The sequence below is a fragment of the Pygocentrus nattereri genome, chromosome 1 (genome assembly GCF_015220715.1).
Source record: "Pygocentrus nattereri isolate fPygNat1 chromosome 1, fPygNat1.pri, whole genome shotgun sequence".
NCBI classification, from domain to species: domain Eukaryota; kingdom Metazoa; phylum Chordata; class Actinopteri; order Characiformes; family Serrasalmidae; genus Pygocentrus; species Pygocentrus nattereri.
Genome location: NC_051211.1, coordinates 31,055,475 through 31,068,397, shown reverse-complemented (window position 1 = coordinate 31,068,397; position 12,923 = coordinate 31,055,475). Strand labels below are relative to the sequence as shown.

The 12,923-nt window shown below is 40.6% G+C and overlaps 1 protein-coding gene across 4 annotated transcripts in view; it reads left to right on the top strand.

The window, feature by feature from the left end:
* The first annotated feature begins 2,055 nt into the window (after positions 1-2,055).
* ppp1r12a (protein phosphatase 1, regulatory subunit 12A) overlaps positions 2,056-12,923 on the top strand; it is a 106,412-nt gene continuing 95,544 nt past the window's right edge. For 2 of the 4 annotated variants that reach the window (XM_037537681.1, XM_037537688.1), the window contains exon 1: positions 2,056-2,429. In XM_037537681.1, coding sequence (XP_037393578.1) covers positions 2,193-2,429 — 237 coding nt within the window. In that variant the 5' untranslated portion in view covers positions 2,056-2,192. The remainder of the gene's footprint in view (positions 2,430-12,923) is intronic. The other 2 variants (XM_037537676.1, XM_037537679.1) reach the window with 2 other exon arrangements.

The following is a 12,923-nucleotide window of genomic DNA, read 5'->3' as shown; positions in this document are numbered from 1 at the left end:
TCACAAATATCACTTTACTGGTCAAGTACACTTTGTATTTATGCACACATAACAGATGATACAAAATAGAAATAGTAAACAAATAAACACAAAGGGTATCATCAATACACACATCCATATGTTACCTAAATGGACATGGCATTTATTTTGACACAGACAAATGGAATGTGACTATTACAGATATAGAAGTACAAAGTGGACATGACAAATGTGCAAAAATGCATTTTGTCATGTGCTAATTTGCATTTCATCAATTGTAAGAAGAGATAATGATGTGAAAATGAGTATAAGTTTAAAACAGCAGAGTCTTTGTCCAGACCCACAGTGACACATTTGTGCAAATAAATAAATATGGTTTGGCATTTTCATAACAGCATGGACCAACTTTTGGTTGGCTTGTCAACCTTTTACTATAATAAAGTTCTCAAGTGAAGCAAAGGTTTTTAGGGTAATTCCACCAACTTATCAAAATGTGTCCATAATTTAGTTCTCGAGATGCAAAGCAAGTCCATCACAGAGTGGTCTGATGTGAAATTGTTAACTGTATAGAAATTTAGAGAGTTTCTTTACAGTGATTGTGTAAATTGGTCACAATGTCTGCAACCCAAACACAGCCATTTTATTTCCTATTCAAAAACACCAGTGAACCTACACATGTCTTCTGGGGTTTTATATGTAACGCTGATTATGGATGAGTTACATTTAAAAGGTACATTTTACATTTAAAACGTGTGTTAGGCTCATCCCACATCCCTAGCAAACTAAATGAATGAGAGATACTTTTTACAGTATCCATTTTTACCCCACAGTGATAATAATGATATCATGCTGCAGGCCCAGAGGATGAACTACAAACTTTTATTAGTCCCTTTAGTTTGAAACTAATTCATCTTTTAAATTTATGAAATGTTTTAACTCAATGCAGCCTCAAAAATGTGTAAATGACAAACTTCAGTTGATCACCATAGCAACCTGCATTTCATGAAACACTCATTTGCTCTCACAAGTTTTTTTTTTATTTTATATTGTAAAAGAAAATGTAAGAAAATGTCAAACTGACATCCTCCAAAAATAAATGACCGACATACTCTTTTTTACAGCCCTGCATGACAGCCCTGGGTGCAGTCATGGGCTGGAGGTTAGGGAACCAGCCTCGTGACCATAAGGTCACTGGTTCAATCCCCAGAGCTGACAGCATGTGACTGAGGTGTCCTTGAGCAAGACACCTATTCCCCAACTGCTCCCCGGGCGCTGCGGATTGGGCTGTCCACCGCTCCGGGCAAGTCTGCTCACTGCCCCCTAGTGTGTGTGTGTTCACTAGAACGTATGTGGTGTTTCACTGCATGGATGGGTTAAATGCGGAGGTGAAATTTCCCCGTTGTGGTCTTTTAGAACAATATTTTGAAATGTTTATTTATTTTAAAAAGTAGACGACTTAAGTCATCCCCAGGTCCCTCAACAGACTTTTCTTGCTGCCTTCGGTCTTACCTCTCTCCAAACGGCTGGTGAGGTTGATGACATCATAATCTCACGATGATGTCATAAAATTGCATTCTGTTTTGATTTGTTTTTTTTTTAGTTTATTATCTTTTATTTAGGTCCGCCACACATGTCTCAACGCAAATGGAAGAACTTTTTCCATACATTCGTTTTTTACTGATGTCATGCTGCAGCTCTAGGTAGGAGGAGAAAGAGGGTTGGGGGGAGGGGGCGTGGCGTCACTGTCATCGCGCGAAAACGTTTCCTTTTAAACTCTTAAGAGCTACAACCCCTGACATCAGCAGCGCACAGACCTCGTCACGGCATTCGTTTTCACTGGCGATGACGTCATGCCGCAGCGAGGCCGTGCAGGAGGAGGGAGGGAAAGCGGGCAAGGGCGACGACGTCACCACATGTGATCTCGCGAGATCGCGTTATTAGAAAAAAGCCACACCAATCCCTGTGTGATTTTCTTTTACCCCCCTCCTCCTTCCTCACCCCCCCTCCCCCTACCGCCCCCCCCCTCTCCCACGCCCCGTTGCGCTGTGGGATCGTGGCGGAGTAGGTAGAGAGAGAGAGAGAGAGAGAGAGAGAGAGAGAGAGAGAGAGAGACTCACTCACTCACTCACTCACAGATACACACACACTGTTAAAGCGAGCTCCGGAGTGAAAAACACAGCGCGCACCGGGTCCGGGGGGGGGTCTGTGTTGTGATGAAGATGGCCGACGCTAAGCAGAAACGGAACGAGCAGCTAAAGCGCTGGCTGGGATCAGAGACCGACCTGGAGCCGCCGGTGCTGAGGAAGAAGAAGACGAAGGTGAAGTTCGACGACGGCGCCGTGTTCCTGGCCGCCTGCTCCAGCGGAGACACCGAGGAGGTGCTGCGGCTCCTCGACCGAGGCGCGGACATCAACTACGCCAATGTGGACGGCCTCACCGCCCTGCACCAGGTCCTTTAACCCTTCTCAGTCTCCCGAAACAGCCCTTCACTTCGTCCGGCCAGAAAACCCGGCGTTTTCACTCCTTAACCTTAAACTGCAGCTTAACGTTCTCGCACCAGCTCCGGCATTATCTCGATTTGGTTGACTTTAGCGCACCCTTAGGACCCTTAGCGCTCATCCGTTTGCTGAAGCGCACTCTAATGCGGATGTTTTATTATAAAACCCAGTATTCTTGGTCTTAGTTAAGGCCCGAGCAAGCTCATAAGAAAGACGTTAATACACGTAACTAACGCTGGTTTGCGAAGTTAGCTTAAGTAGTTAACGTTATAACGTTTGCAGTTAAATTGGGAAGAATGTCCAGAAAAAAAAGAACTGATGAATCAAATTAGCCCAAGAGGACATCATTCTACATCACCCCTCTACCACGAACCACAAACAGACGCACCGCAACAGCGGGGCATTGCTGTCGGGGTGTTTTGTCCTGGTTTCTGGTCCCTGCTCTGGCCTTAACGTTACCGCTCCAGGCTTGAAACCTTCGCTTCATGACGTTAACGTTAGCGCGTTAGCACACCCTGCTAGGCATAACAGAGCCGCAAAATGACCTCAAAAACGCACGCTTAATTCATTAGCGCTCCTCTGATGAATGAATTAAGTTTATAACGCACTAATTCACTCTTTTAATCCTAAAAATTATTTCTGAATATGGGTTCTTTGTCAGTTTTCGTTCTGTTAGCTCGCTAGCTGTAGCTTAGCAGGGTTGCTAACTGTGGCTAGGTTACAAATCCCTCCAAGTGCTCCACACAGGAGTCGTTATGGTGTGAAAATGTCAGATGCTCGTTTGTTTAAAGCGTTTCATGGTTGAAACGATGTGGGTAAGGGAATGTAAATGGTGTGGGTGTGTGTGGGGGAATGAAGGGTGTTTCCTCCTCGAAAGTTGCATCTCTCAGGTTTTACTGGACCCGCAAGAACATAAGATTCTGCAAGAAACGTAGGTGGTTGTTGACTTGGGGTTTGGGGAAACTCTTGTACCTAAACCTTGCAGGAATGCAGCATAAAGGTTCAGATTCTGTTATCAGTTGACTGAATGGAGCCCGCTTGGTTTTAGGACGCGAGTAACAGTGCACTGTGTTTTCAGCACCTGTGTCGCAGTCTGGTCAAAAATGGCTGGACAGCTTTACAGCTATGTGGAAGAGACGTGTCAAGCTTGAAATAGCATCAGAAGCTGTGCGGGAAAGTGTTTGATGGTGCTCTGAGATTGTGAAATGATTGTGTTCCTCACTAGACTCGGTGCCTTGCTCTGAGGAAGTACCGGGTGCAAGATTTGGACGCTGACCGCCGTGTTTGCTCATCAGCTTTAGAGAGGTCACTTCTGGTTGCTTTGATGTTTTGCGACATTCTTGGTCCTCCAGTGGAGCTCCTTTGAGTTTGGTTCTGTTTTTTGTGACCAGTCTCTAAACAGGGTTATATTCATATTGAATGTACAGTGAACACAGAAAGCATTGTGTCTGTCTGTATGTTTAAGCACTTGATAAAATGATAAAAGCGAGTAAGTAAGCTAACATTGGTGTTAGTTGCCCTTTGTGAAGTGTGCTGTCTGTGCCCGGTGCCAGGCTCAGAAGACGGCGCTGATGTTACAGGGTTTTATTTGCTCTTGGGATTGTAACAGAAACATGTTACAAGAATGACAAACCCGTCTACCAATGATATTGCATTGATGTTTTCCAGGCAATGCTTATTATTATAAATGCGTCTTTGCGTTTATATTCCCAAAAGACTCATCATATCTACCTATGATAGGTGATTAGTTATCGGGCCCTTCACAACAGTACTATATGCTTAATATCTTTCCTAATAGAGAAAGTTTTTAAAGTGATGCCTTCTTTTTCTGCCTTTTTCATTGATCTTTATATATAGAATTTGAGAAGCTTTGTTTTCCCTGCAAATAAGCAGATTAACACAGACAGTATAACTTGATGTATGTAATATTAATGTTAAAGAAATGCAGTCAGTGGTATGAGGTCCAGACTGTGTGCGCTGAGCTGTAATACTAAAGCAGTACTAGTGCTAGTGCCATGAATCATAAATCTACAGACCTGCTGAAGATTATTAGGGATGCACCAATATGTGATTTCAGGGCTGATGCGATTTTTACTATAAATATTACTTTATTGTAGTTTAGGAGGTCACGATGTGAAGTGCAGTGTTTGTGTGTGTGTGTGTGTGTGTGTGTGTGTGTGTAAGACAGATTGAAACTCTAAAGATGGATCATTGATTCGTTTCACCTTGATAAATCAGACATGACCGTTATTACAAGCGTTTACATATTTCACAGGTGCTCTTTTTCAGTGTTGCAAGGCTAAGATACATATTGTGGTATTTGCACCACTGTGCTGCACTCATTTGATGCAGAAGTGCATAAAGAAATGTCAGCATTCAATTTGCTTTTATTTTGTTGCTCCAAAATTAGAGTATAGCTAAAACAAGTCAGATTAATATATTTGATATGAATGTTTTTTTTTTTTTTCTTAGGTTTGTTGCTTGTTTAAAGAATTGCATGGGGGATTATTTGTTAGAACATTTGAAGTTTGTCAGTTTCTCTTTTATTTTATTGAATTTTTTGTTATTGCATGAAGTCTAACGTATATACAATTCACGGAATTAATTGTCTTACAATCCCAAGTGAATATTTATATGCGTACATTCTTACTGCTGTGCTGCCCATTAATTCAGAGAATTCAACTTTGAAAATATTGAAATGGTTGCACTCTTTGTGCAGTAAAGTCATATTGATTTAGTGTCCGCTAAAAACATCAAGTAGAAGGTATTCATTTTTCAATGGCAAGAAAAAAACACAGCAGGATATTTGACAGAAGCCTCACCAGCTACATATAATGCCACATTTTCCTGTGTTTCGCATTATTACAGTCTTGCTTTCAGTTTTTCAAAGAAATCTGCAGGCATATTTTTCCACATCTTCAAAGTTCAGGATTAGACGTTGGTTGTATTTGATGATCTCATGAGCCAAGTAATCCTGACCTCCCAAAATCCTGATTTGCACTTATTTTTTTTTTGCGTGTAGATTATCTCATCTGATCTCCTCAGAAATATCTCCTTAGAAATGTGAATGTCAGTTACATAAGTGGTGGATGGTCTCGGACCCTTTTACAGTACAGCGATAATACTAAAGAAAGACTTCTTATTTATTTATAAATAATGTACCTACTACCGGTATATCATGCGCTGAGGAAAGAATGGCTCTATGTTTTGTGAAAAGGGCATTTGTAGCAGTGATTGTGCTGACACCGTGGTGCTTTTGCGCCTCAGCAGAAGGAACTCAGTGAGTGCAGGGCAGCCTCCATGCTTCAGAACACTTGCCTTTTTTTGGATTGGCGTTCAGGCCGAGTCAGGAAAGAATTTGTGATGCAGCTCCCAGGACATAACCATCAGTGGAGAGGCCCCTACTCTTTCTCTCTTATGTCTGCTGTGTGCATGTGTGTATAAGTTGCAGCATGTGATTCCCTGGCCTTAGGGTCAGGAAGGCTACGGCCTGGTTTTATCTGTTTAGCAGTCAGTGTCGCTGAAGGTCCCACTCGTTGGAAAGAACTGTTGAAACTGCAGTTGAACTCTTTTTTTTGAAAAAAGTAAGATATATCTTTGTGGTTCCCCTGGAAGTTGTTTCATGATGTTTTTCTGGGTTTATGTACCAATAACTGTTAATTTTCAGCCTCCGTTCATCTCTTAGAATTAAACGGTCTTTCGCTATTGCGCCTTTCATACTGATACATGTAAATCAGCTCTGTTCTTATTGGTTGCCCAGTTTTGTGCCTTGTTCAAAAGCAGTTTGGCCTGAAATACTCTTTATAACGTCAGCGATTTTTGGGACTAAATGCTGTAGGCTGAATGGTTGATCGTATAAATGCAGTGTTTTTTGTGATGTCATAAAAACAAGTGGATGCAAAACAGGCGGTGTTGGAAGCTTTTCACACATGGATGGTATGGACGGTGGAGCGAATTGTGTGCTTGGACACATTATCCGGGCTTATGCACTGCATCACATCTCAAAAGTGAGACATTTGGTTGGAATCATTGGGGCTAAATTGACGTTTTTTGTTCTTTTGGCTCTAAATCTCTATAATGTTACTTTTAGCAGAAGTTCTTCAGGTTTGTGGTCAGAATGAACAAAACGTCTCATTTTAGGGACATGGTGTCTTAATTGTTGATCTCAAAAAGTTCTAAAATGCAGATTGGTGGCTACAAGCGTTCATTATTTGTTAGCACATTGAGCTATTCCCTTAATTTTCCCATGTTTACTGAAAGTAGCATCACTCAGGCTCACTATGAAAAGGCACTATTTAAAGGAACAGTCCAATCATAATTTTGGGGCAGTCGTCTGCAGGAGGTTAGGGATCAGGCCCTGTGATCGGAAGGTTGCCGGTTCGATCCCCAGGGCCGACAGTCCATGACTGAGGTTTTCTTGAGCAAGACACCTAACCCCCAACTGCTCCCCGGGCGCCATGGATAGGGCTGCCCACCGCTTCGGGCAAGTGTGCTCACTGCCCCCTAGTGTGTGTTCACTAGTGTGTATGTGGTGTTTCACTTCACGGATGGGTTAAATGCGGAGGTGGAATTTCCCCGGTTGTGGGATCAAAAAAGTATCACTTAACTTAACTTAATGCCAATGTTGCCAACACTGAATGAAAGTCTGTAATTATGTCTGTCAGTCTCCATCAATGAATGGAAGCAAATGGCACTCAGTTAGAAATGTGAAAATGGCACAATTCTGATTACTTGCAACTAGTTTGTTTTCCCTGTAAGCAACATTAGCATATATGGTTGAACTGTTTCTTTTTCTTTAAGGGTAAATACCCTCAGGCTTTTTTCTTGCCGTGTAGTCATATGTGGTTTGACTCATCATGCCATCACCACCAAGGCTAGTACAGCAGCATGGCGTATTCAGGCGCATTCTCCTTGCCCATGTGTAAGCACCATTAGCCAATACTGCTGGTCAGGATGGGTGTTGACGCTTTGAGGATGGGATTAGCCACCTATTAGTGCACTAAGAAGGAGGAGATTGTCCTGCAGTGGCACCATGCTGTGGTCCAGTCTTAATGGAGTTAAACCTGTGGAAACCACTTTACTCCAGTGTGTAATCTAGTTCTTAAGTGACTAGTGCTTGAAGTGGGACTACAGCCATGAAACTGTAGTGTTTTTTTTTTTTTTTTTAATTAATTAATTCGTTTCATTTCTATGTATTGTCACCACTTTATTTGAAGAAGGGGAAAAGGGGAAAAGTTCTTAGCTTTGATGTATGTTAATTTTGCTTTTCCACCAGAAATTTCTGGACCATTTCTTTTGGTCCATTTATCATAACCTGTTTACAGAGTATGAATTAGAGATGCACCAATATGGGAATGGCTGATATTTTTACAGTACTGATGCAGATACATTAACACTTATAAAATGTAGAAATCTAACATGATGAGGTGAGAAAATGCAGGTATTTTAGCTCAGCATTTCAGCTTTGCATAAAGATTCTGCTCTCGATAAACACATCAAATATCCATCAAGTGCCATTCCATTTAGTAAGCCATTTTCTGCTGATTTATGATTCTAATTGTGCAGTAATAACTATGAATAATTCATAAATTATTATGAAACACACAAAATGATGGACTTGAAGCGCGCTTAAAAATGCATGTTCCTGAATGTATGTTCTGTGTAGGTTCAGGGTTCTGGGAAGCCTCTTTATATCCCTAAAGTAAAGGACAGCTAATATGTTTAATGGAAGTTGAACATTTTTATGGTAGTAGTAGTAGCAGTAGTACTAAAGTGCTGCTGCTCCTCCTATTAAAACTACTACTAATAGTACAGATAACAATTATGGAGTTAAGTTTGATATAAAATAAAAGTCCTGATGGTATGTTTCTTAGTTTGGCTCTAGGAAACCTCTTATAATAATAAAACCTTTTAATAATAATAAGCTTTCTTATTGGTTGAAAGCTTTTTCCACTAATAAGAATGCAGTATATTGTGGTTATTCCCATTAAAAGGTTCTCTTGTACTTTGCTGTTTGTTTAATTATTTATTTATTCATTTATTTTATTTTGTAATGCCGCCTAATAGCAAAATGAAGGCCGAGACTTGCAGTTTATGAGATTATGCTGTTAAAATGCACTGCTCCCAGCACTCTCTGCTGCCTTTTTAAAAGAAGGTCGTTTCTTTCCATTCACTGAAGGCTACATTTCCTCTGGTCCCCCAGCGGGCAGAAGTCTGGCTGTAAACTCTTAAGTTATGTCGGGTTAAAGCCTGTGCGAGACTAAAGTGTATTTATAGCCATTATCACGGCAGTGGTTGTAATAATTGGATCAGTCGGTCTTTGGTTTGCCCTGGGCCAAGTCTAAACTCTCCTAATCATACCCACTCTACAGAGGAACTCGCGTATGGCAGAGATTTTACTGAGCCGCAGACAGCCGTTATTGTGGTTTGTCCCATTCAGTTAAAAGTAAAGCCGCACTCTAGCTCGTTAATCCTCATTGCAGTATTGGCCTTTGCAGTGCTGATATCATGGATGGCCAAGACATGCAGATGAACCCTCTAACCAATCACAGTGCTGTGAGAATCCTGACCAGGCACAGTTCTGGATAAGTGTCTGTGAATGTTTTGACAAATCAAAGTTTGTTTTTTTTTTTTAGTTATAATGCATGCATGTTGTGGAGAACAAATTGATATTATTTTGTATTTAGATGTTGTTAGTTTAAGACAAACTGTCCACTCCACAGTCCCTATCACCCCATTTGAAAACTAAGCTGCAAAAACAGCCTGTTCTGAATTTATTGTTTTTGAGACATCACAAAATTCGTCACGTTTGCAGTCATCCTACGTGTGTAGCCTAATCAGCCTACAGCATTTACACTTTCAGTCTGCACTGCTTTTTTAAATTAGGTACAACGCAGAGCAGCCTGTCGGACTCATTCATTTGTACATCTTAAAGGCGCAGTAACAAACATAGCCTGGTTTTTTTTTTTTTTTTTTTTTTTTTTTTTTTTTTTAGATAAAATGCTACAAATCAGCAACAACAGCTACAAATCAAATCGACCTTAAAGAGAAAAAGTAAAATAAAAATGTAGGATATGGACTCTAACTTTATTAAGGAAAACCTAAATTCCATTGAGTACAGCGGTATGTCTGTGAAATGTAATGTTGAGTTTAATCAATACTGCTCAATAGTGGTGTATTTGAGTCCATTTGGGACCATAATGACTGCTTCTCTTTCTCCATGCTGGGACGAGGCGGCGACCTTCTGCTGTGCTTTCTTTCTCCTGTGTTTATTCAAGGAGGGTCTGTGTGTGCTGTGAGAAGCGAGTGAGAGAAGGCCAGGTTACGACTGCTCTGTTAAAACATCACACAGACAGACAGACAGACAGACAGACAGACAACTGATCCACCCCTCATTTTGGTTCTGATTTTGTAGGTCACGGTCACTTTAATTCATCCATGATTTCGGTTTTGTTGTTCCAGTAATCAGAATTGTTTGTTAGCCATAATAGAGTTTATTCTGGCGTGTGCTCACACTAGATCTACACCAATATTGGCTGATATTGATACTGTGCTTGTATCTGTATTTGTGAAATTGTTGCCAATGTTGGTGTTTTTCTTCCCAGAGAAAATTACAGGTTGAAGTACCTACTGTTCTTCGCCGAAGTCCGTGGTGGTCTAAACATTTTTTTTTCATCCAGATACACATCTCAGATTTTTCAGCTATTGCTTTGCTTGGGAAAAGAACGTTTTTGAAAGCTGCTGCTCTCCATGTGTAGTCAAACACTTTGCACTTTGTGAAACGATGAATGCTTTAGAAGAGTCGCTGGACCACTTACGAGGTAGAACTACTCCATCCTTTCTATGAGGGGAAGGCATTAGCAGGAGAAGAAAGAACATAAATTAGAAAAGCAAGCTCTTGCAGGATGTGTTTACGAGAGCTTTGTTCTTTAGTTTCTTATGGTCATGTGAGTGTGTGTGTCACATGCATCTGGGCATCTGTAGAAAATATAACCCATAAGAAACTTGTGTCTTTTCTCATGATTTGTATTGTGTACCATGGAAGTGTTTTGAAGTATCATTATGTTTTGGCTGTGTCCCCCATCCACAAATGTCTTGTTAACTTGTTGACCAGCTGCCTTGCAGATTGTTGTAGGGCTATAAGATAGTTAGCAGGCATTGTTATTTGCAACGTGCTTCATTACGTGCTGCATTTTTTTCAGCCATAAACAGAGGGCTTCCCTTTCAGAGAGGATAAATTAGCCACCAGTGAGCTAATATGACTGTATTTTCAGTTGCTTTGGATTAGTTTCAGAAGTCGAAAAAAAGAACGGTTTCTGCTTGGCAATTCATACAGTTTTGCTTTTGTACAACAGAAATGAAGACTTTTGATGTGTGTTCTTGTTTCTGGTGTTTAAAAGCAGGTTGCTTCTGAAGGCTTGGTTTCTGCATATCCCTCTCACCTTTCAAGCAATAGCTGTGCAATTTGATTGTTTGTTTTGCAGTGTAATTAGTTTCTTCAGCTGGCTGGACAAGGAAACACAAGGCCTGTGACTTTTACACACACACCTTTCATTGTCTCACATGTACTTGCATAATTAGTAAGATTACATATATTACATAAAGCTTTGCATTTGACGTTATTTGTATCGGCAAAAAATGCATTCCAACCAGTCCTACAGTCAGGGGGATATTTCCCAAAGCAGGATATGTGAGTTTAGCCAGGTAACTTAAGCCTAAAATCAAGTCTGTCCAAGAGGTATGAACATTCCAGTTGTAATAATCCAAAGGGCTCAAGTTATCTAGCTCTAGTACCTTCTGCTTTGTGAAATACACCCCGGGACTGGACGATTATTCTGTTCCAGTGGTCAGCAAAGAAACTAAACTCTCTCCAGTTTACTTGACCCTGACACTTCAGAAGGCCTTCTTGTGAGGTGTCCATCCATGTCTGGTGAGGCAGTGAACTTAAACCAAAAATGTTTTCCCTTCATTGGTTGCTGTTCTGTTGTTAAATTTCAGAATCAGGCTTCTTTGACTGAGTGTGTTTGCGCACACATAGAATTTGTCTTCAGTTACACAGTAGCTCACAGTTACACAGTAACTGACAGTAGAACTGTACAGTAACACAGACATACATACCTGAGTTCTACCATACGTACACTCTGTTCCCAATACACGCAAAACATCCATGAGTTCGGACATTCAAAAAACCCAAATAAGTACAGAAGTGCAGTGTACAGCAACTGGGTAGGAGTTACTGGATAGACTGAAGTAGATGTAATCCATCCTCTAAAATATGTTAGGTGTCCAGATTTTGCTTCTTTGGTTTAGAGCTGGAGCTACAAGTTTGACGAACAGTAGATGTCTCACACCAAAATCTTTCTGATAAATATAAATAAATATAAATATAAAATATACCTGTGCAGTTTTGTTTAAAAAAACATCTACAGTCCCCCCCAGATGGACCCCATGAGAACCACTGCTTTAAACAGCAGTAGCCTACAGATATCACATGGATGAAATTCTGTGACTATTTGTAAATAAACAAATAAACAAACACCTTACAAAAAGGAAATGTTCTGATCAAACACTGTAGAAATTGTTCAAAATTGATATTCAAGAACAATGCCAGTGCAGTATGTGGAATTAAGCAGGTATGAGTGGTGTCCAGATTTCATAATCATTTTCTTTTATTTTTTCACCACCTGTTGAATGGAAGTATGAATGAACATGAAAGTATGTTTTCTAAATAGCTTATTATACCATGAAAATGTAAAGCAGATACACCCCTGCGAAACAAATCATCGCTGTCCAAGGAAAAAACATTTATCTTCAAAATGGCAGCTTAGCAGTAAGTTAAGTGGTACTTTTTTAATCCACCTCCACCTCCGCATTTAACCCATGTGTGAAGTGAAACGCCACATACACACTAGTGAATACACACACTTAGGGGGCATTGAGCACACTTGCCCGGAGCGGTGGGCAGCCCTGTCTACGGTGCCCGGGGAGCCCTAGACAGGGGGTTAGGTGTCTTGATGGGGGTTAGGTGTCTTGCTCAAGGACACCTCAGACATGGACTGTCGGCACTGGCGATCAAACTGGCAACCTTCCGGTTACAGGGCCAGTTCCCTAACCTCCAGCCCACGACTGCGCCACTAGAAGGCAAAAAACACTTTTAATGTTGATATAAAAAGGGTTTTGTTCCAAGTCATTTTGGAGCATTTTGAAAAATAAACACCTACAAAAATTTACTTTTTTTTTTATTGTACAGTAATTAAATAGTAATACCTTTTTTGATTGTCATTGTAACCTTTTATAGATATTTTAAGAGTGCTGACAGCAAATAGCAGTTATATTTGCATAGGCTTTTTTCCACATTAGTTTAATTTCATTCACAGTTTATGAAGCTGTCCTGATGCATGTTGTTAGAGGTGTGAGTTTAACTGGTTTTAGTTTCTCACCAGGCAT